This window comes from Canis aureus, chromosome 27, assembly GCF_053574225.1.
Source record: "Canis aureus isolate CA01 chromosome 27, VMU_Caureus_v.1.0, whole genome shotgun sequence".
In the NCBI taxonomy this organism is placed as follows: Eukaryota; Metazoa; Chordata; class Mammalia; order Carnivora; family Canidae; genus Canis; species Canis aureus.
In genome coordinates this window covers 32,231,149-32,251,916 of record NC_135637.1, presented here as the reverse complement: position 1 = coordinate 32,251,916, position 20,768 = coordinate 32,231,149, and the positions used below count along the sequence as shown (strand labels likewise).

Sequence of the window (20,768 nt, the reverse complement as noted above, 5' to 3'; positions counted from 1 at the left end):
ATTTGCTTCAACGTGGATGGAACTGGAGGGTATTATGCTGAGTGAAGTAAGTCAGTCGGAGAAGGACAAACATTATATGTTCTCATTCATTTGGGGAATATAAATAATAGTGAAAGGGAATATGAGGGAAGGGAGAAGAAATGTGTGGGAAATATTAGAAAGGGAGACAGAACGTAAAGACTGCTAACTCTGGGAAACGAACTAGGGGTGGTAGAAGGGGAGGAGGGCGGGGGGTGGGAGTGAATGGGTGACGGGCACTGGGGGTTATTCTGTATGTTAGTAAATTGAACACCAATAAAAAATAAATTAAAAAAATAAAAAAAACACATGTCCCCAACCTGGAAGGGCCAGTAGCAATGGGTCACGGTACCACATTGGACACATAGTCAAGTCCTACACTGGGTCTTCACATTGTGACCACACGGACGTTCAGGTTCTCATCTGAATCCTGGTTTTGGGACATCACCTGCAGAGCTCACACATATGGGACAGACAGCCTTGGCATCCTTTTTTCTTGAGGCAGTGCCATGCCCTTTCAGCACTCCTGCAGTCCTCCCTGATCTACCTGTTATTTAGTGGTCAGTTTCACAGTCAGGAGTTCATCATGTCTCCGGTCTCACTCCATCATGGATCGGAATCTCCCTGGCCACCTCTCTGATACCTGCTGGCTCTACGGGGACTGTCGTGACTGGATATTTGTTCATGTGCCACCGTGGGATTCTGAGAGTTCCATCCTCTAGCTTTTCCCGATCATTTTGAGAGTAGCCCACCATTCGGGTGGTTGGAATTCTAACAGTGATTTGTAGTCACCATGTGTGCCCATGTAGGCTTGTAGTCATCTGTAACTGTGTGTGAATTGGTGTTATAGCTCAGATGCCACACTAGGCTACTAAGTGGATGAACAGTGGAGAAACATGTCAGCAGCCCTATCCCAGATACTGACCCTTGATTTTTAATGTAGGTGTTCCAGTTATGTCACTGTAGCACAAGGTGTGGGCTCATGGGTTTGCTTGGCCTTTGAGGCGGCCAAGGCACCTAGTTGTTGTCTTTCTCCCAGAGAACACGAATATTAGTGCGAAGAAAGAGACACTGGGAAGATTTTCACCATTGGGAGTGGGATTGTGAGAGACCAGTGTCAAGGCAGAGGTCCTGTAATCAGTGTGACAGGGACATTCCTTGTGAGGGGCGCAGTTCCGTTTTCGTGTAGGCTAAGGAGGTAGGTTGACAGGGGTAGGAAACCATGGAAACCATGTCACTGAATGGCAGTCTTAAGGAACAGAGGGTGGGATTTTTTTAATGGGGGGCTAGTTTCAGCCTTGAGAACCCAGGTCCAGAGAGAAGGTCATCAATTAACCAAGAAACCATGAGTCCCTAAGGTCAGTGAGGGCAAGTATGCCTGGCAGGACATGTGGTCCACAGGAATACAAAAAGCACAGAGATTTTGGAGATGATGATCTAAGATCCAGTTCTCCTTATGGTATTTCCTATTCTGGAGTATTCCCTGCCAGGGCTGTCGAGAGTAAACCTCGCATCCCACGAGGACCCCTTCTGTGGAGTCCTTCCCTCAAAGTCCAGGACTGACGTTCCTCCCAAAAAGTGGTTGAGTTGAGGACACAAAGTGATAAGCTCAAGGAAAAGAGAACATGATTTCTGATTGAAGAAAGAACACTTTATTGAATGTTGCCTGGGTTTAAGGGGAATGGCTGGAATGACCCAGATGGGAGGCAAGATCCTCCTGGAGGTCCTGAGGCTCCGAGCCCCCTTTGGTGGGCGGGGGGCATTGGGAACCTAAGAGCACTCTGCGGGGGCCACCTTCTTCTCCACGGTGCTCCCCTCATGCGTGACCAGGCAGCTGAAGCTGCTGTGAGATTTCCACTTGTCAGGCGTCAGGCTCAGGTAGCTGCTGGCCGCGTACTTGTTGTTGCTCTGCTTGGAGGGCTTGGTGGTCTCCACGCCCTGGGTGACGGGGCTGCCGTCTGCCTTCCAGGCCACCGTCACACCGCTGGGGTAGAAGTCGCTGATGAGGCACACCAGGGTGGCCTTGTTGGCGCCGAGCTCCTCAGAGGAGGGCGGGAAGAGTGTGACCGAGGGGGAGGCCTTGGGCTGACCTGTGGGGATGGAAGGCCAGTGGGTCAAATGCAGATGGTTGTTGTGTCAGCACCTACCTGAGTCCTGATGTGGGGGTACAGCTGTGTCATGTCCATGTTTTGGGCCTCAGGCAGCCCTTGCTCCTCGAGGTCACTTCACCTATGGCATTAGGATAAGTCACCTTCCGTTGGGGAGCATCCGAATATACAATTTTGGAATATCTGGGCCTCCCTATCATGTCCTCCCTCTCCATCGTCACATGACCTATCACTCACCTTTATACCCCAAGGGTTCCCTTGTTAGTGGATTTATCAGCAGGACACTTGGTCTTTCCCTGTGGAATCTGTCTGTCCTGTGCATGTCTTGCTAGGTCTAAGTCTGGGGTCTGTTCATGTAGACCTCATCTGTCTGTCATGGTCCTAGGGTCTCATCCCTTTTGGGTGGGCTTTTCTTGCCCATGTTCCCCCTGAATCCATCAATGCACCCCTGGCCACTTCCTCACAGAGATCCTCTGAGGCTGCCTGAGGTGGAGAGAGAGTCTGCTGTGGGATGCATTCCAGTACAGTCGGTGGAGGGTTAGTGGAAGAGGTGTGTCTGGAGCAGGGGCTTTTCTTAGGGGTCCCTTTGCCCAGGACCCTATCCTGGGGATCAGCCTGTCCAAGCACTGCAGTACCTGGCAGAGGTAGGATCAATTCCTGTCTCTGTTGGTCACCTATCACCAGATGCCCCAGCATCTGCTCAGAAATCTGTCTTCCAGCATTTGTATGGGGTTGAGAAATTCTTGGGGCTTGAGTGGCTCGAGCCCCATCCTGTCTGAGGAGATCCTGCCTGTCTTGGAAGAGAAAGAGGGACCCTGCTCTCTGAAGCCACCTTGTCATAAGATATCCTTTTTTAGTCCTTGTGTTCATTGCTGAGTCCTCCTCATGTCTTGCACAGCCTAGAGTCCCTAGTAGTCCCTCACTAGACCTCACGTAGAACTCGGAGAGCACAGGACTGAAGTGTGACACATGCTTGGGCAGTTGAGCTTTGCCAGCACCTTTTCCATGTCCCATGGCCTTGCTGCCCCAGCCCGAGTCCCCCAGTCCTGTGCTTCTTCAGTCCCTCATTCCCCATATATGGGATCCAGGAGACCTGAGTGGGCTCCCTACTACAGATCCGGGGAGACTCCCCTAGAGACCACTCAGGATCAGAGTGAGGGCGAACAGAAGGAGTCTCTGGGACCTTCCTGTCCTGTTCAGCCCTGACCAGGAGAGTCTGAGAAGAGAGAACAGGGTGACGTGGTTTGGGGGTGACCCAACAGAGAAGGTGCTGGGCCCCAGAGAGGTTCAGACCCCAGCCACAGTCAGGAAAGAAAGGAGAGGAAAATGTCCCAAAATATCACTCTGGTCCCCAAAGAGAGGGAAAGGGGGAGACTCACCAAGGACGGTCAGTTGGGTTCCTGAGCCGAACACGTAACACAGTGATAAAGCGTTGAACACAAACCCTCTGTCACCCCTGCAGCCCCTCCCCTGTCCCAGGCCCATGTGCAGCTGGCTGCTTTGGAGGCTCAAAGTCCAGCCTCCTCTTCTTGGGGTCTGTTCTGGCGCATGGGCGCTTGGGTGCAGCCCCCTCCCCACCTGTCCTTTCATTTCCTTCAATGTTTGAGTGACATATCCTATCCCAGGTAGCTTCCTGGTTGGAGCTCTGTCGATGACTCAGCTTGCCATAGACACCTGGAGAAAATGAGAGTCCTGTTTCCTTTTTTTTTTTTTTTTGGGAGTCCTGTTTCCAACAGAGACATGATGGGGCCTGTGCCCCCTGCAGAGCTGAGGCCCATGGAGGGCTTTGGAATCTAGGATTAGTCCTAGACACATGCTCATCATGGTCATGTATGCTAGAACAGGCATGAGTGTGTACTAGTGTGCGCACATGAGTTTATCATGGTTGTGTGTGTCCAGTCTGTCTACGGGACACAGCACCAGGACTCGACATTCTGAGCTGGCTCCTAGCAGTGCAGTCTTCCTGTCTCTCAGAGTCCATTCTCAGCTTTCCAGGAAATGAGTGAGTTCACACATAGGTCTATGGCATGAATCAGAATGGGTCTTGACTTGGATTCGTGGGCGCACAGAAAATACATGAGCATTTTAGCTTTAGTGCTATTGATGGGGTCAGTTGTATGCTTGACTCTGAGGGGTCTCTGTCATCCAGGGGATGAGTGCAACTGGATCCTCCATGACACATGTGGAAAGAGGGGCCCCCAGAAGCCCCCAGGCGGAAGCTGGAAGACCAGCTTCCAGGGACTGAGTGTCTTGTAGTGAGTGTGGCAGGAGAAGGGGAACAGGGCAAGGTTCTTAGGGAGACAGGGGTTTGGGGGCCCTGATAGAGTGACGATTCTCTAAGATGGGCTGGTGGGAATTTCCAAATGGGATAGGAACCCAGAGAAGGCCTGGCCATGGGTGAGGGCCTTCAGGGAAGGGAGAATGGCACATCACTGGAGGTGGGCTAGTCTTTAATGGAGAGGTCCCAGGTCTGGAGGGATTTGACACTCACCAAGAAGCCAGAGACCTCAAGGGCAATGAATCCAGATAGGGCTAGGAGGGGATATGGCCTACAGGAGTCCTGCAAGTATAGGGAACGTAAGGTGTGGATGTTTGGAACCTGGATAGGGCTGTTTCCCTCTTCCTGGTATGGAATTTTATCTCTGCTAATATGGACCAGAGGGATCTACCCTAAAAGACCTGTTGGGGGGGGTTGTCTCCTCCCCATTGTACCAGCAACACTGTTCACCCTGAAGATGGTTGAGTTCAGGGCACAAAGTGTAAAATCCAGATGACCAGAGACCGAGATTTCTGATTGAACAAATAACACTTTATTGAGTGCTGCCTGGGTGTGGGGAGAAGGGCGGGATGACCCAGATAGGAGGCAAGATCCTCCTGGAGGTCCTGAGGCCCCGGGCCCCCTTAGGTGGGCGGGGGCGTCGGGAACCTAAGAGCACTCTGCGGGGGCCACCTTCTTCTCCACGGTGCTCCCCTCATGCGTGACCAGGCAGCTGAAGCTGCTGTGAGATTTCCACTTGTCAGGCGTCAGGCTCAGGTAGCTGCTGGCCGCGTACTTGTTGTTGCTCTGCTTGGAGGGCTTGGTGGTCTCCACGCCCTGGGTGACGGGGCTGCCGTCTGCCTTCCAGGCCACTGTCACGCCACTGGGGTAGAAGTCGCTGATGAGGCACACCAGGGTGGCCTTGTTGGCGCCGAGCTCCTCAGAGGAGGGCGGGAAGAGTGTGACCGAGGGGGAGGCCTTGGGCTGACCTGTGGGGATGGAAGGACAGCGGGTCAAGGCAGATGTTTGTTGTGTCAGCAACTGCCTCATTCTTGGTGTGGGGGTACAGCTGTGTCATATCCATGACCCAGGCCTCCCGTGGACCTCATTCCCCGAGGTAATGGTAGCCATGGATAGTTAGTTCCCTCACCTTCTGAGGTGAGAATGTGAGTGCCAGATTCTCTAGTTTCTGGTCCCTTCCATGTCCTTAGGCTGTCTGCATGTCACGTATCCTTCGTGTCCACCCAGTGTGCTCCCGGTACTGGTGGGGTACAGGGGCCCTGAGATCCTGTTTCCCTTCTGAACCTGAGTGTCCTTGGCCATTGGTATCCATGTGACTACACCCGTGTCACTTACCCGTGATTTCCTAGAGCCTGCCATTCTCGGTGACAGGGCTCTGTTCATACCATGTGAACAATAGGTTTCCCGTCCTCAGACTGTCTCACATCTTCACAGCAGCCTTCCCTGCCTCCCTACCAATCCCGCACTAGAGCCCTTGAAGTTGTAAGCGCAATGAGGTCCTGGGCCTCAGTCCAGGAGGTACAGGAGACAGAATGGATTTGTAGGAATGAATTTTCAAAATGCAGCTGGGATTTTGTTTGATCTGAGGGTGTCCCCTGACCCATGAAGTTATCCTAGTGCATCTGTCTATCCTTGGATTTCTGAGTGCTGTGTAGGCAATGTCCCTGTTCTGCGTTCCTATCATCCCCCCTGACCCAAATTTCTGCTCATTGGCTTTTAAGCCTCGGAGAGCTGTGTAGGGATGGACCCCTGCTACCTGAATGTCTCGAGGCCTCCTTGGGTGCGTGACAGTCCATTCTTGGTGTGTGTTCTCTCCCCCTAGGTGGTGGATGGTCCTACCGCATTGGGCTCCCTTATCTGAAGTCCTCACCTTATTCTTGACCCTGAGCTGTACTTTGCCTTCCTTGTCTCTAAGTCCCCATGCCTAGTGTCTCCTCCCTGAGCTTCACACAGACTCTGGCTGGGATCCCCGCCACATGCAGAGAGAGAGCAAGCGCCTTGGCAGGCCCCAGAATCCTTCCATAATCCCATGGCCCTGCTTACAGCTCGAGTATCCCTCTTCCTATACTTCACCATCATTTCCCTCAGATTCTTGAAGTCAAAGGCCCAGAGTGGGGAGTCACAGATGCCCAAGTCCAGGGGAGAAGTTTCCCTCATGGGGTAGAGCTCGACCCCCAGGGAAGCCTGAGTGTAGAATAGGGGCTGCTTCCCTGAGGCACCGAATGGACCTCTGACAAGGTGGGAGCAATGGAGGAATGAGGAGCAGAGCAAGGGGACCAAAAGTACAGACCCACAGACCTTCAGCCTCAGTCCGCATCAGGATTGAAAGGAGCCAAATATTGTCAGAAATTGTAGTGCGGAGGTGAAAGAGGAGAGAAAGGGGGAGACTCACCGAGGACGGTCAGATGGGTGCCTCCGCCGAACACACTACACTGTGATACAGCCTCGATCACAAACCCTCTGTCAGCCCCTCCTCCCCTGACCCAGGCCACCTGCAGGTTCTCGGGAGGCCCAAAGGGCAGCCTCCTTGTCACGGGTGCTGGTCAGGCTGAATGGGAGTGGGGTGATGAGGGCGTAGCCACTGAGGACCAGGAATTTCATTTCCATGGAGGGTTCATGTTCCTTCCATCCCAAGTCCCAGTGTGAGGTTGCAGGGGTGTCTTGGTATGGCATCAGAATTCCTAGCAAAATTCATCTTTAGGGTTGTGCTGTGTGTCTCCTGGTGTGTGTCTGGATGTCATTGTGGAAGGGGTGATCTGGCTCGTTTCACCCGGAGATGTTGGAACGGTGGCCCCTTTGTGGACTTGGGTTGGTGGAGTGTGTTCTGGATGCCACCATATCCAAGCACAGAAGGATGTGTGGTGTTTTGTTGAGAATGGAAAGCGTTTGGAAAGAGAATCATGTTTCCCTCAGCCCTTTCATTTCACTCTAGAGTCCCGAGCTCCAGAATCCCTGTCTTGCCTATTAGTCTGGAAAGTATAGTGGATGGTGAGTGTTTATTTCTCATCTGAGCCTGGCGAATGAGGTGTCACGCTGTAGGGGTGTGTGGACTGAATGTCAGCTGGATGGTCCTGAGCAGTTCTACACCTGATCTTAGCCAAGGGTCCGAGAAGGGATCCTGAGAAGTTCATGTGGGTGGAGGGGAGTCATTGCTTCCAGAACATTCACGCAGAGCTCAAATATCACATCTGATGGCCCCTTGAACTGAGTGAGATTCACACTTGTCCCCTAAAGTGGAAGGATCACTAGTATTATGTGACCGCACCATATTGGACACATAGTCAGCTCCTGCACTGGGTCTTCACATTGTGAACTCGTAGAAGCTCAGATCCTCATCTGCATCCTGGTTTGAGAACATCATCTTCAGCTCACACATATGGGACAGACAGCCTTGGCAGCCGTTTTTCTTGCGGCAGTGCCATGCCCTGTCAGCACTCCTGAGGTCCTCCCTGATCTACCTGTTATTTAGTGGTCAGTTTCACAGTCAGGAGTTCATCATGTCTCCGGTCTCACTCCATGGTGGATCAGAATCTCCCTGGCCACCTCTTTGAGACTGGCTGGCTCTATGGGGACTGCCGTGACTAGGTATTTGATCATGTGCCACCGTGGGATTCTGAGAGTCCCATCCTCTAGCTTTTCCTGATCATTTCTGAGAGTAGCCCACCATTCGGGTGGTTGAAATTCTAACCGTGATTTGTAGTCACCATGTGTGCCCATGTAGGCTTGTAGTCATCTGTAACTGTGTGTGAGTTGGTGTTATAGCTCAGATCCCACGCTAGGCTACTAAGTGGATGAACAGTGGAGAAACATGTCAGCAGCCCTATCCCAGATACTGATCCCTGATTTTTAATGTAGGTGTTCCAGTTATGTCACTGTAGCACAAGGTGTGGGCTCATGGGTTTGCTTGGCCTTTGAGGCGGCCAAGGCACCTAGTTGTTGTCTTTCTCCCAGAGAACATGAATATTAGTGGGAAGAAAGAGACACTGGGATGAGGTTTCACCATTGGGAGTGGGATTGTGAGAGACCAGTGTCAAGGCAGAGGTCCTGTAATCAGTGTGACAGGGACATTCTGTGTGAGGGACACAGTGTCCATTGTGTGTAGGCTAAGGAGGTAGGTTGACAGGGGTAGGAAACCATGGAAACCATGTCACTAAATGGCAGTCTTAAGGAACAGAGGGTGGAGTTTTTTAAATGGGGGGCTAGTTTCAGCCTTGAGAACTCAGGTCCAGAGAGAAGGTCATCAATTAACCAAGAAACCATGAGTCCTTAAGGTCAGTGAGGGCAAGTATGCCTGGCAGGACATGTGGTCCACAGGAATACAAAAAACACAGAGATTTTGGAGATGATGATCTATGATCCAGTTCTCCTTATGGTATTTCCTATTCTGGAGTATTCCCTGCCAGGGCTGTCGAGAGTAAACCTAGCATCTCACGAGGACCCCTCCTCTGGAGTCCTTCCCTCAAAGTCCAGGACTGACGTTCCTCCCAAAAAATGGTTGAGTTGAGGACACAAAGTGATAAGCTCAAGGAAAAGAGAACATGATTTCTGATTGAAGAAAGTACACTTTATTGAGTGTTGCCTGGATTTAAGGGGAATGGCTGGGATGACCCAGATGGGAGGCAAGATCCTCCTGGAGGTCCTGAGGCTCCGGGCCCCCTTAGGTGGGTGGGGGCATCGGGAACCTAAGAGCACTCTGCGGGGGCCACCTTCTTCTCCACGGTGCTCCCCTCATGCGTGACCAGGCAGCTGAAGCTGCTGTGAGATTTCCACTTGTCAGGCTCAGGTAGCTGCTGGCCGCGTACTTGTTGTTGCTCTGCTTGGAGGGCTTGGTGGTCTCCACGCCCTGGGTGACGGGGCTGCCGTCTGCCTTCCAGGCCACCGTCACGCCGCTGGGGTAGAAGTCGCTGATGAGGCACACCAGGGTGGCCTTGTTGGCGCCGAGCTCCTCAGAGGAGGGTGGGAAGAGTGTGACTGAGGGGGAGGCCTTGGGCTGACCTGTGGGGAGGGGAAGGGGAAGCAGTCAGAGTCTTAGCATCCACATGGGGTCCCTTGACCTCCGTCTTTGTGTGGGGTACTAGTTTGTGCTCAGGTTCCTGAGCATTCAGTTGGGGCCCCAGTCCCCATCCTGTGTTCGCAGGTCCATTCAGGGAGGGTGTCTTAATCAGTTCCTCAAACAACTCCCCACTTGTGCTTGGGACATTTGAGTTGGACACATTTGAGTTGGACACCTGCCACCGTCCATGCTGAGACTCTCCTGGAACCTTCCCTCCCACACAGATCTCCAAATCTCACTCCTGTTTCTGTTTCTGCTGACACTCTGTGTCTGCCTGGGGCTCCATGTCTGTCTGTCTGTCCCCCAGGTAATGATGTGAGCTCTATGACCTCCTGCTGAATAATCCTGAGGACATTTCTGGACTGCCACTGCTGTGCTCAGAGTGTTAAGATCTTTGCCCCAAGGGGCCTATTTTTACCTGGATCTGTGTCTTCTGGGCTGTCTGTGATAGAGTGGAGCTTTGCTGATCATACAGAGTCTGTCTGCCTGTCCTAATGTCTCTATTATTCCAAAGTTTTGGTAGCCTCTCCCTCTGTATCCTCCAAATTGGTCTCATCACTAGAGTCTTCATGTCATAGATTCTGCCTTTGTTTGTGGCAAGAAGTATATCTCATAGAGACTCAGGAGTCACCCTTGTTTTCACATCCTGTCATTTCATGATACTGTCTCCAGTATTTTCTCTTCCCTGCAACGTCCTCCCTCTTGCATATTTCCCTGAGTCCCCAGGCCAGTTCAGGACACTGCATGGAGCCCCAGGAGGCCCAGAGAAGGCCCTCCATACCTGTAACATTCTTGGCCCTGGATCCTGAGTCCCAGAGCTCTGGAGCCATGTCCTGAACTTCTGACCTGTCAGTCCTCACCCTTGGACCTAAGGATGCTGGGTCTATCCAAGGGTGCTACATGGTAATCCTCTCAATCCTCCCTGTTCCCTCTTCTCTTTTAAATGGGGGACCCTTAGTGACTCCCAGACGCAAGGGTAGTTCGTCAGAATGCCAGACAGGAGAGGACAGAATAGAGCATATCTAGGACCCAGCGTGACCCTGGCAGACAGAAAGATGAGTTTTTAGGTCTACACAAACATTCCCTGCCCCTCAGTTTGGAGATGAGGAGCTGCTCATGACCAAAGAAGGAAGCAGGGAAATCTGTATAGGGAGGAAGGAGGTCAGGGTCCCAGAGGCTGGGATCCCACGTCAAAGCATGAACACAGCTGAGACAAGACAGGAAAAGAAAAAATAAAAGGAGAAAATTGCCCAAACCTCTGGGAGAACAAGAAAGTGGGAGAAGATGCACCGAGGATGGTCAGCTGGGTCCCTCTGCCGAATACCATACACTATGTTACAGTCTCATACAAAAACCTTCCTTGGGAGGCCCTGCCCCACCCTCTAGTCCCCCACCTGCAGCTGTGATGGAGGAAGTGGGGGCAATGCTCCAGGCTGGTGTCAGTAAAGCTTGAGGGGGGCACATGTCCTGTACCCCCAGCAGATGACAAGATCAATGACTCCACATGTTTAGCAAAAGAATTCTTGGAAGCAATTCTTCCAAGGAAGTTGGTATCTGTTCTGCTCTTTGTACTGCTACCTCTTGGGAATTGGAATGAGTTGGTGGAGGACCCTTGTGTCACTGGGAGTTAGGTTTCATGGAAATGAACAGGACATCCCTTCTCTGCATGTTTGAGCAATCCCCATTACTTGATGAGACCATGAGGTGAGGCCATAGCATGTCCCTTTCCTATCCCAAACCCTCCTTTACAGGGAAAAGCAGGTTGATCTGGGCTTATGGGTCATTGGAAACTTCCTATGTCCCCAATCACACTCCAGAGGGCTCAGCTTCCTATCCTGGGAATGCCCTAGTTGGGTTGCACTAAGTAAAAACTTGGCTTGTGCTATAGGACATTGCAGCCTGTGTCCAGATGACCTTGGGAGCAGCCTCAGCCAATCTCCTATCTGGTGTCATGTTGGGGAGGGTCTGGTGTGTGACTGCTGCTCTGCTTCTTTCAAAGAACCTTCAATACCACCTCCCACCAAATGGAACTGGCATCACTGACTCATTTCAGGTCTAAGATGATTAGGTACATGATGAGCTAGGGTATGTTGTCAATCAGAAAGCAGGAGCTTAGAGATCCCCTTGGACCATGTGCATGTACCCAGGAGCCAGATGAAGAGGCTCCCACTGGACCGATGGTCTTGGCCCTCAGTGGGTCTGATGCAGGCAGCTCCATGTTGCCGAGGAGTTGGAGACTCATAGAGGGCATCTGTCACATCTCGAGATGGGAGGACTGGCAGAGTGAGCAAGGCTTGCCCCTCTGAGAGGTTGACATGTGTGCCTCAGGCCCTGGAATGAGTGTGTCTGTGACCTGAAACTGCAGGTCACTCGTGACAGAGCCATAGTCCTGGGGGTGGGCGTGGAGTCCCGAGGACCTGATGTCTGGGGTCATTGAGCCCCCCAGGAAGCCTGACCCTGTCATGGGCTTCAGGATGATCTCACCTGCCTTAGCTCTACTTCTGAATTCAAATTGACTCTGTCTTTGGGACAATCACTGGATGGACTTCCAGAGGTTGGAACAGTGGCATCTCTCATTGACCAGTTCTCCTATGCCCCTACTTCATGCAGGCTGACTCACCTGCTCCACCCATAATCCAATCTAAACTAATGTGTCAGGTGTCCAGACTTTTCATGACTGAGGTTTCAGCGACTGCTGGGGTCACCCTGAGCTCACTGATCAATCACAAATCTAAACAGAGACCCAGGGATCCCTGGGTGGTGCAGCGGTTTAGCGCCTGCTTTTGGCCCAGGGCACGATCCTGGAGATCCGGGATCAAATCCCACATCGGGCTCCTGGTGCATGGAGCCTGCTTCTCCCTCTGCCTATGTCTCTGCCTCTCTCTCTCTCTCTCTCTGTGACTATCATAAATAAATAAAAATTAAAAAAAAATAAAGAGACCCATTGTTCCTGGGACACTCCTTGTTTCTACTTGATGTCCTTGGGACCCAGTCCTTCTCACTTAGCTCTTCCACATTCCTCTGGGGCAAAGACTGTGACCCATGAGCTGGGCTACAGGACAGTTTGTACCTCCTGGTCATGGCCCGTCTAGCACACTGGGAGAATGGGTAAATTAGAGCTCAATTCCCAAGTATTCCTCCCTAATTCCTGAGGCTTTCCCCTAGAACACGATAAACTGAGAGTGCACATCAGACATGTCAGTGATAAATGATAAAGTCTTTATTGAGCACAAGTAGAAACAGGGAGGATGAGTGACCTGCCTGGTCTGAGCTGGTCCAGGGTGGGTTTTCAGGGGCACAAGGTGAACTGGGGAAGGGGTGTCTGGGTGAGGAAGGCTCCATCTCAGGAATTCTCAGGGACCTAAGAGCACTCTGCAGGGGCCACCTTCTTCTCCACGGTGCTCCCCTCGTGCGTGACCAGGCAGCTGAAGCTGCTGTGAGATTTCCACTTGTCAGGCGTCAGGCTCAGGTAGCTGCTGGCCGCGTACTTGTTGTTGCTCTGCTTGGAGGGCTTGGTGGTTTCCACGCCCTGGGTGATGGTGCTGCCATCTGCCTTCCAAGCCACTTTCAGGCCACTGGGGTAGAAGTCGCTGATGAGGCACACCAGGGTAGCCTTGTTGGCGCCGAGCTCCTCAGAGGAGGGCGGGAAGAGTGTGACCAAGGGGGAGGACTTGGGCTGACCTGTGGGTTGTAGGGCCAGTAGGTCATTGAATCCATTTCCACTTGTGGGAGACCCTGATGTTGGTGCAGGTGGGTGTGAGTCTCTGAGCACAGGCCATAACCCCCCTTCAGGGACTAGCCTGAGTTTGAGAAATTACTCCAAGAAGGTATCTTGACATCTTCCTCCAACCTCTTCCCTTTCCCCCTGGGTAGCTGTCACACTGCACCCTGCCATCTCCTGTTCTGAGTCCTCCTGGGGCCCTGGCCTCCCACAATAATGTCTGACCCTTACTCGTTTGCCCTTCTGGGACATTCTGTCTCTCCCCAAGTGGGTACCATGAACTCTCAATCTTCCTGGAAATTCTTTGTGATCTTTTGTGATCTGACATTTCTACTCAGCGGGCCTCTGGGTCTTTCCTCTGTGGAGATTGTATTTACCCAAATCTGTCTCTCTTGAAGTCTCTGTAATGGGGCAAGAACCTTACAGGATCACAGTCTATCTGACTCTTTTTCTCTGTCCCCTCACCTTGTCCCTTGGTATTTCATCTAGCCAATAATCCAATCTGTAGACATTTTTTGCAATGGGATCTGGGTTTCTTTTCCCAATTGGTAGTCCCATAAGAGCCAGGAGTCCACCTTTCCACCCACCTTGTCATTGCAAAACCCTTTTCTGGGCTTCCTGACTGGATCACCTTCCCCTCGCTTGTCTCCTGCCTCTTGTAGCGTTGTGTGGCTCCCAAACCTGCTAGGACTATGTGGTAGCCCAGGGGGCCTGGGTAATCCACTCCAACCCCACAAACATCCTTGGATCCTGTGTCCCATAGCTCTGGGGACCTTCTCTGAACCTCTGACATGTGTGACCCCAGCCTTGGCCCTGAGGGTGCTGGGTCCCTCTAAAGGTACCACATGGTCACCCTGTCAGTTCCCTGCTCCATCTTCTCCAAGAGATGGGGCCCCTGTTGATCCCTAGAGACAAAGTAGTTTCGACAAGAGGCCAGACAAGAGAGGCTAGAACAGAGCACATCTAGGATCCAGCCTGTTCCTGCTAGACAGAAAGATATGAGTTTTTAGGTCATCCAATCATTCTCTGCCTCTCAGTTCAGAGGTGAGGGGTTACTGATGACCAAAAAAATAAGTAAGAAAATCTGTACAGGGAGGAAGGAGGTCAGGGTCCCAGAGGCTGAAAGCATAACCAAGGCTGAAACAAGATAGGAAAAGCAAAAATATTGCAGAAAATTGCCCAAACTCCCAGGAGAACAAGAAAGCAGGGAGAAGATGAGACTCACCGAGGACGGTCAGCTGGGTCCCTTCGCCGAATACCCAACACTGTGATTCAGGCTAATACAAAAACCCTCCCTGGAGGATCTGCCTCACCCTCTAGGTGCCCAAGTGCAGCTGTGATGGAGGAAGTGGGGGTACTGCTCCACCCTGGTGTCATTACAGCACGGTAGGGGGCACATGTCCTGTTCCCCCAGCAGATGACAAGATCAATGACTCCACATGTTTAGCAAAAGAATTCTTGGAAGCAATTCTTCCAAGGAAGTTGGTATCTGTTCTGCTCTTTGTACTGCTACCTCTTGGGAATTGGAATGAGTTGGTGGAGGACCCTTGTGTCACTGGGAGTTAGGTTTCATGGAAATGAACAGGACATCCCTTCTCTGCATGTTTGAACAATCCCCATTCCTTGATGATACCATGAGGTGAGGCCATAGCATGTCCCTTCCCCATCCCAAACCCTCCCTAGCAGGGAAAAGCAGGTTGATCTGGGCTTATGGGTCACTGGAAACTTCCTATGTCCCCAATCACACTTCAGAGGGCTCAGCTTCCTATCCTGGGAATGCCCTAGTTGGGTTGCACTAAGTAAAACCTTGGCTTGTGCTATAGGACATTGCAGCCTGTGTCCAGATGACCTTGGGAGCAGCCTCAGCCAATCTCCTATCTGGTGTCATGTTGGGGAGGGTCTGGTGTGTGAGGGTCTGGTCTGCTGTTCTGCTTCTTTCTTTCTTTCTTTCTTTCTTTCTTTCTTTCTTTCTTTCTTAATAATAAATTTATTTTTTTATTGGTGTTCAATTTGCCAACATACAGAATAACACCCAGTGCTCATCCTGTTAAGGGCCCCGCTCAGTGCCTGCCACCCAGTCACTCCCACCTCCCGCCCTCCTCCCCTTCCACCACCCCTAGTTCGTTTCCCAGAGTTAGGTGTTCTGCTTCTTTCAAAGAATCTTCAATCCCACCTCCCACCAAATGGAACTGGCATCACTGACTCATTTCAGGTCTGAGGTGATTAGGTGCATGATGAGCTAGGGTATGTTGTCAATCAGAAAGCAGGAGCTTAGAGATCCCCTTGGACCATGTGCATGTACCCAGGAGCCAGCTGAAGAGGCTCCCACTGGACTGATGTGCATATGTGCAGTCACATTGCCATGATGTATAGAGGACAACCCTGGTGTGATCCCCCAAGCTGATGCCTTCCATCCCAGAGTTCACCAGGTCACCACAGTGATGACTGAGAGGGAGCAGCCCATCATTGCAGAAGTAGTGGGGGAACAACAGGGAACAGTTTACATTTCTTCTTTTCCCTCGATATGACAGGCACCATGAGGAGAATTAAGAGCAGATGAAGGCACTGTCCTCACGGGCCTGTACTGCTCTCACAGGAGAAGGAGACAGAGAGGAAATACTGCCACGATGCACCCTTCCCCTCAGATTGGTGGAGTCACTGAACCTCTGAGTAGCTGATGCTACCTAAGAAGTTGTACTTGACTTGTGTCCTTTGATGTACAGTAGCCAAGTATCCTGGGTAGTGGTTTTGCCAAGTCCCAAGTGGACCTCCTGAAGCCTCTGAGGCCAGAAGCCATTTGTAGGAACAGGAAGGAGATTGAAGGGTGCAGGGAGGTGGAGGCTGCAAATCCACATGAGAGAGACCTAAGACCAGCAGCTCAGTCCCCATAGCTACTTTCTTGCTGGAAAAGTAGGGTGATTTGTTCGATTCTTTTTTTAAGTTTTTACTTATTTATTTGGGAGAGAGAGAGAGAGAGAGAGAGAGAGAGAGAGAGGCAGACACAGGCGGAAGGAGAAGCCCTGGGGTGAAGGCAGCGCTAAACCACTGAGCCACCTGGGCTGTCCAGATTTTGGTGATTCTTACAGACCCAAGGGACCTGAAGATGCATCCACCAATCACAGGGTCAAATTTTATTCCATATTCAAAAAAGGAAAGTGAAATACCTGAAATAATATTTACAACATATTTACTAAACCGGAGGTTAATGTCCCAGGTATATGAAGAGTTTCTTTAGATCTATAAGAGAATATAACCAACCAACTGGAAAATATGCTGAATGGCAAAATGATGACCAGTAAATTCACAGTAGAATAAAAATCCGTCAGTAAAAATATGAAAGGAAAAAAAAGTTCACCAATGGTCAAATAAACAACTAAACAACAAACATATGCTCATTAATACTCATCAGATGGGCCAAATAAAAAAAGATCAACAATATCACATTATTGGCAAGGATGTAAAGTAAGAGTACTATCATTCACTGTAGTAAATGTAAGCTGTAACTGCCTTTCAGAAGGACATTCAGGACTACATAAAAACGTTTCAAAAGTACATTCTCATTGATCCAGCAATTCTACTTTTAGCCATTTTCGAAGTAGACACTTAAGTGCACTTTATACACACAACACATGAATATATATGTGAGGGTTTCTGTGACAGCATCACTTGTAATTTATATTTTTATAGGGAAACAGCCTAAGTGTCCAATAATAAGGACATGTATGATACATACTGTCTGGTTCATCCAAACTTTGAAGTCTTACAAAGCCATTATAAGAACATGGAAGAAGAACTCAATGAAATCGAGACCAGAAGAACTGTGGAACAGATCAACAAAAACAGGAGCTGGTTCTTTGAAACAATTAATAAGATACATAAACCATTAGCCAACCTTATTAAAAAGAAGAGAGAGGAGACTCAAATTAATAAAATCATGAATGAGAAAGGAGAGATCACTACCAACACCAAGGAAATACAAACGATTTTAAAAACATATTATGAACAGCTATACGCCCATAAATTAGGCAATATAGAAGAAATGGACACATTCCTGGAAAGCCACAAACTACCAAAACTGGAACAGGAAGAAATAGAAGACCTGAACAGGCCAATAATCAGGGAGGAAATTGAAGCAGTCATCAAAAACCTCCCAAGACATGAGATTCCAGGGCCTGATGGCTTCTCAGGGGAATGCTATCAAATGTTTATAGAAGAAACCATACCTATTCTACTAAAGCTGTTTGGAAAGATAGAAAGAGATGGAGTACTTCCAAATTCGTTCTATGAGGCCAGCATCACCTTAATTCCCAAACCAGACAAAGACCCCACCAAAAAGGAGAATTACAGACCAATTTCCCTGATGAACATGGATGCAAAAATTCTCAACAAGATACTAGCCGATAGGATCCAACAGTACCTTAAGATAAGTATTCACGATGACCAAGTAGGATTTATCCCCGGGACACAAGGATGGTTCAACACAAGTAAAACAATCAATGTGATTCATCATATCAGCAAGAGAAAAACCAAGAACCATATGATCCTCTCATTAGATGCAGAGAAAGCATTTGACAAAATACAGCATCCATTCCTGATCAAAACTCTTCAGAGTGTAGGGATAGAGGGAACTTTCCTCGACATCTTAAAAGCCATCTACGAAAAGCCCACAGCAAATATCATTCTCAATGGGGAAGCACTGGGAGCCTTTCCCCTCAGATCAGGAACAAGACAGGGTTGTCCACTCTCACCACTGCTATTCAACATAGTGCTGGAAGTCCTTGCCTCAGCAATCAGGCAACAAAAAGACATTAAAGGCATTCAAATTGGCAAAGAAGAAGTCAAACTCTCCCTCTTCGCCGATGACATGATACTCTAAATAGAAAACCCAAAAGCCTCCACCCCAAGATTGCTAGAACTCATACAGCAATTTGGTAGCGTGGCAGGATACACAATCAATGCCCAGAAATCAATGGCATTTCTATACACTAACAATGAGACTGAAGAAAGAGAAATGAAGGAGTCAATCCCATTTACAATTGCACCCAAAAGCATAAGATACCTAGGAATAAACCTAACCAAAGAGGTAAAGGATCTATACCCTCAAAACTATAGAACACTTCTGAAAGAAATTGAGGAAGACACAAAGAGATGGAAAAATATTCCATGCTCATGGATTGGCAGAATTAATATTGTGAAAATGTCAATGTTACTCAGGGCAATTTACACGTTTAATGCAATCCCTATCAAAATACCATGGACTTTCTTCAGAGAGTTAGAACAAATTATTTTAAGATTTGTGTGGAATCAGAAAAGACCCCGAATAGCCAGGGGAATTTTAAAAAAGAAAACCATATCTGGGGGCATCACAATGCCAGATTTCAGGTTGTACTACAAAGCTGTGGTCATCAAGACAGTGTGGTACCGGCACAAAAACAGACACATAGATCAATGGAACAGAATAGAGAACCCAGAAGTGGACCCTGAACTTTATGGTCAACTAATATTCGATAAAGGAGGAAAGACTATCCATTGGAAGAAAGACAGTCTCTTCAATAAATGGTGCTGGGAAAATTGGACATCCACATGCAGAAGAATGAAACTAGACCACTCTCTTTCACCATACACAAAGATAAACCCAAAATGGATGAAAGATCTAAATGTGAGACAAGATTCCATCAAAATCCTAGAGGAGAACACAGGCAACACCCTTTTGAAACTCGGCCACAGTAACTTCTTGCAAGATACATCCACGAAGGCAAAAGAAACAAAAGCAAAAATGAACTATTGGGACTTCATCAAGATAAGAAGCTTTTGCACAGCAAAGGATACAGTCAACAAAACTCAAAGACAAGTTACAGAATGGGAGAAGATATTTGCAAATGATGTATCAGAAAAAGGGGTAGTTTCCAAGATCTATAAAGAACTTCTTAAACTCAACACCAAAGAAACAGACAATCCAATCATGAAATGGGTAAAAGACATGAAGAGAATTCTCACAGAGGAAGACATAGACATGGCCAACATGCACATGAGAAAATGCTCCGCATCACTTGCCAGCAGAAATACAAATCAAAACCACAATGAGATACCACCTCACACCAGTGAGAATGGGGCAAATTAACAAGGCAGGAAACCACAAATTTTGGAGACGATGCGGAAAAAAGGGAACTCTCTTACACTGTTGGTGGGAATGTGAACTGGTGCAGCCACTCTGGAAAACTGTGTGGAGGTTCCTCAAAGAGTTAAAAATAGACCTGTCCTACGACCCAGCAATTGCACTGTTGGGGATTTACCCCAAAGATACAGATGCAATGAAATGCCGGGACACCTGCACCCCGATGTTTCTAGCAGCAATGTCCACAATAGCCAAACCGTGGAAGGAGCCTTGGGTTCATCGAAAGATGAATGGATAAAGAAGATGTGGTCTATGTATACAATGGAATATTACTCAGCCATTAGAAATGACAAATACCCACCATTTGCTTCAATGTGGATGGAACTGGAGGGTATTATGCTGAGTGAAGTAAGTCAATCGGAGAAGGAGAAACATTGTATGTTCTCATTCATTTGGGAAATATAAATAATAGTGAAAGGGAATATGAGGGAAGGGAGAAGAAATGCATGGGAAATATCAGAAAGGGAGACAGAACATAAAGACTCCTAACTCTGGGAAATGAATTAGGGGTGGTGGAAGGGGAGGATGGTGGGGGGTGGGGGTGAATGGGTGACAGGCCCTGAGGGGGGCACTTGACGGGATGAGCACTGGGTTTTATTCTGTATGGTGGTAAGTTAAACATCAATAAAAAATAAATTTATTAAAAAAAAGAAAATGGGAGATTCACATAGATTGAGATAGAAAATATTCGTAACAGGTTGTTTAAAACGCGAGGACAATATGCAGAATATGACTCAATTTCTTAAAAAATTAAATCCCCACACCAACTTGATATGTGTGTGTTTTCAGGAACATACCCATATTGTAGAAGGGTTGGAAGTATATAGACCAACCTGAGATAGTGGTCGTCTCTGGAGATTGAGCTTTAGGATAAGATGTGTGGGGATGGTAAGCAGAAACACTGGATTTTTTCTTTATTATATTTCTGTGCTTAATCTTTTTTTCTTTACAAGTACGTGTCACTCTTATATTAAAAATTATTTTGGAAGATAAAAACCAAATATATCTTCCTGTAAACATTTTCAAAACTCTAGAAATTAGGAAGCAAAAATTTAAATTAGGTGCAATCCCATCAGCCAGAGACACACTATTGACATTTTTCTATATTTTCAGACAGAGTTTTGAAAAATGCACACACACAATTTCAGAAACAGAGTTTTGGAGGTTTTGTGTAAGATTCCTTATGATAGATGTTCCATATTCCATACTGTATTTGGTCACATCCTTACTGCTGGATATTTAGGTTAATTCCAGTTTTCTCCTACCATTACTAAAGTTGAAAATTTACTATACTGTTGAAAGTATGTTGAACTAGCCATTTTTACTTGTAAGTCTTTGGTTATATCTTTGATTATTCCCTTCTACTCTCATCACCCCATGAATTCCTAGATGTGGAATTACACAACTTAAATAAA

At 48.7% G+C, this 20,768-nt stretch overlaps 3 protein-coding genes across 12 annotated transcripts in view; all 3 read right to left on the bottom strand.

Moving 5' to 3' along the window:
- Positions 1–20,768, bottom strand: part of LOC144299118 (immunoglobulin lambda-1 light chain-like) — a 64,885-nt gene that overhangs the window by 16,109 nt on the left and 28,008 nt on the right. The window contains exons 3-4 of one of the 8 annotated variants that reach the window (XM_077874458.1): positions 3,506–3,543; positions 1,648–2,108 (exon numbers count right to left, since the gene is read on the bottom strand). The exons of 6 other annotated variants lie outside the window; for them this stretch is intronic. In XM_077874458.1, coding sequence (XP_077730584.1) covers positions 1,789–2,108; positions 3,506–3,543 — 358 coding nt within the window. In that variant the 3' untranslated portion in view covers positions 1,648–1,788. Of the gene's footprint in view, positions 1–1,647; positions 2,109–3,505; positions 3,548–20,768 lie in introns of those variants that run through there. One more of the 8 variants, XM_077874460.1, reaches the window with a different exon arrangement.
- The window catches only part of LOC144299119 (immunoglobulin lambda-1 light chain-like), a 228,115-nt gene continuing 212,260 nt past the window's right edge, over positions 4,914–20,768 (bottom strand). The window contains exons 3-4 of one of the 3 annotated variants that reach the window (XM_077874468.1): positions 14,404–14,443; positions 4,914–5,372 (exon numbers count right to left, since the gene is read on the bottom strand). In XM_077874468.1, the coding sequence (XP_077730594.1) occupies positions 5,053–5,372; positions 14,404–14,443 (360 nt within the window). In that variant the 3' untranslated portion in view covers positions 4,914–5,052. Of the gene's footprint in view, positions 5,373–6,796; positions 6,837–12,655; positions 13,139–14,403; positions 14,444–20,768 lie in introns of those variants that run through there. The other 2 variants (XM_077874466.1, XM_077874467.1) reach the window with 2 other exon arrangements.
- Positions 8,947–10,799, bottom strand: IGLL5 (immunoglobulin lambda like polypeptide 5). Its single transcript, XM_077874469.1, is given in 3 exon segments — positions 8,947–9,175; positions 9,178–9,399; positions 10,748–10,799. Coding segments are annotated over 3 exon segments (348 nt in total). The 5' UTR covers positions 10,785–10,799; the 3' UTR covers positions 8,947–9,086.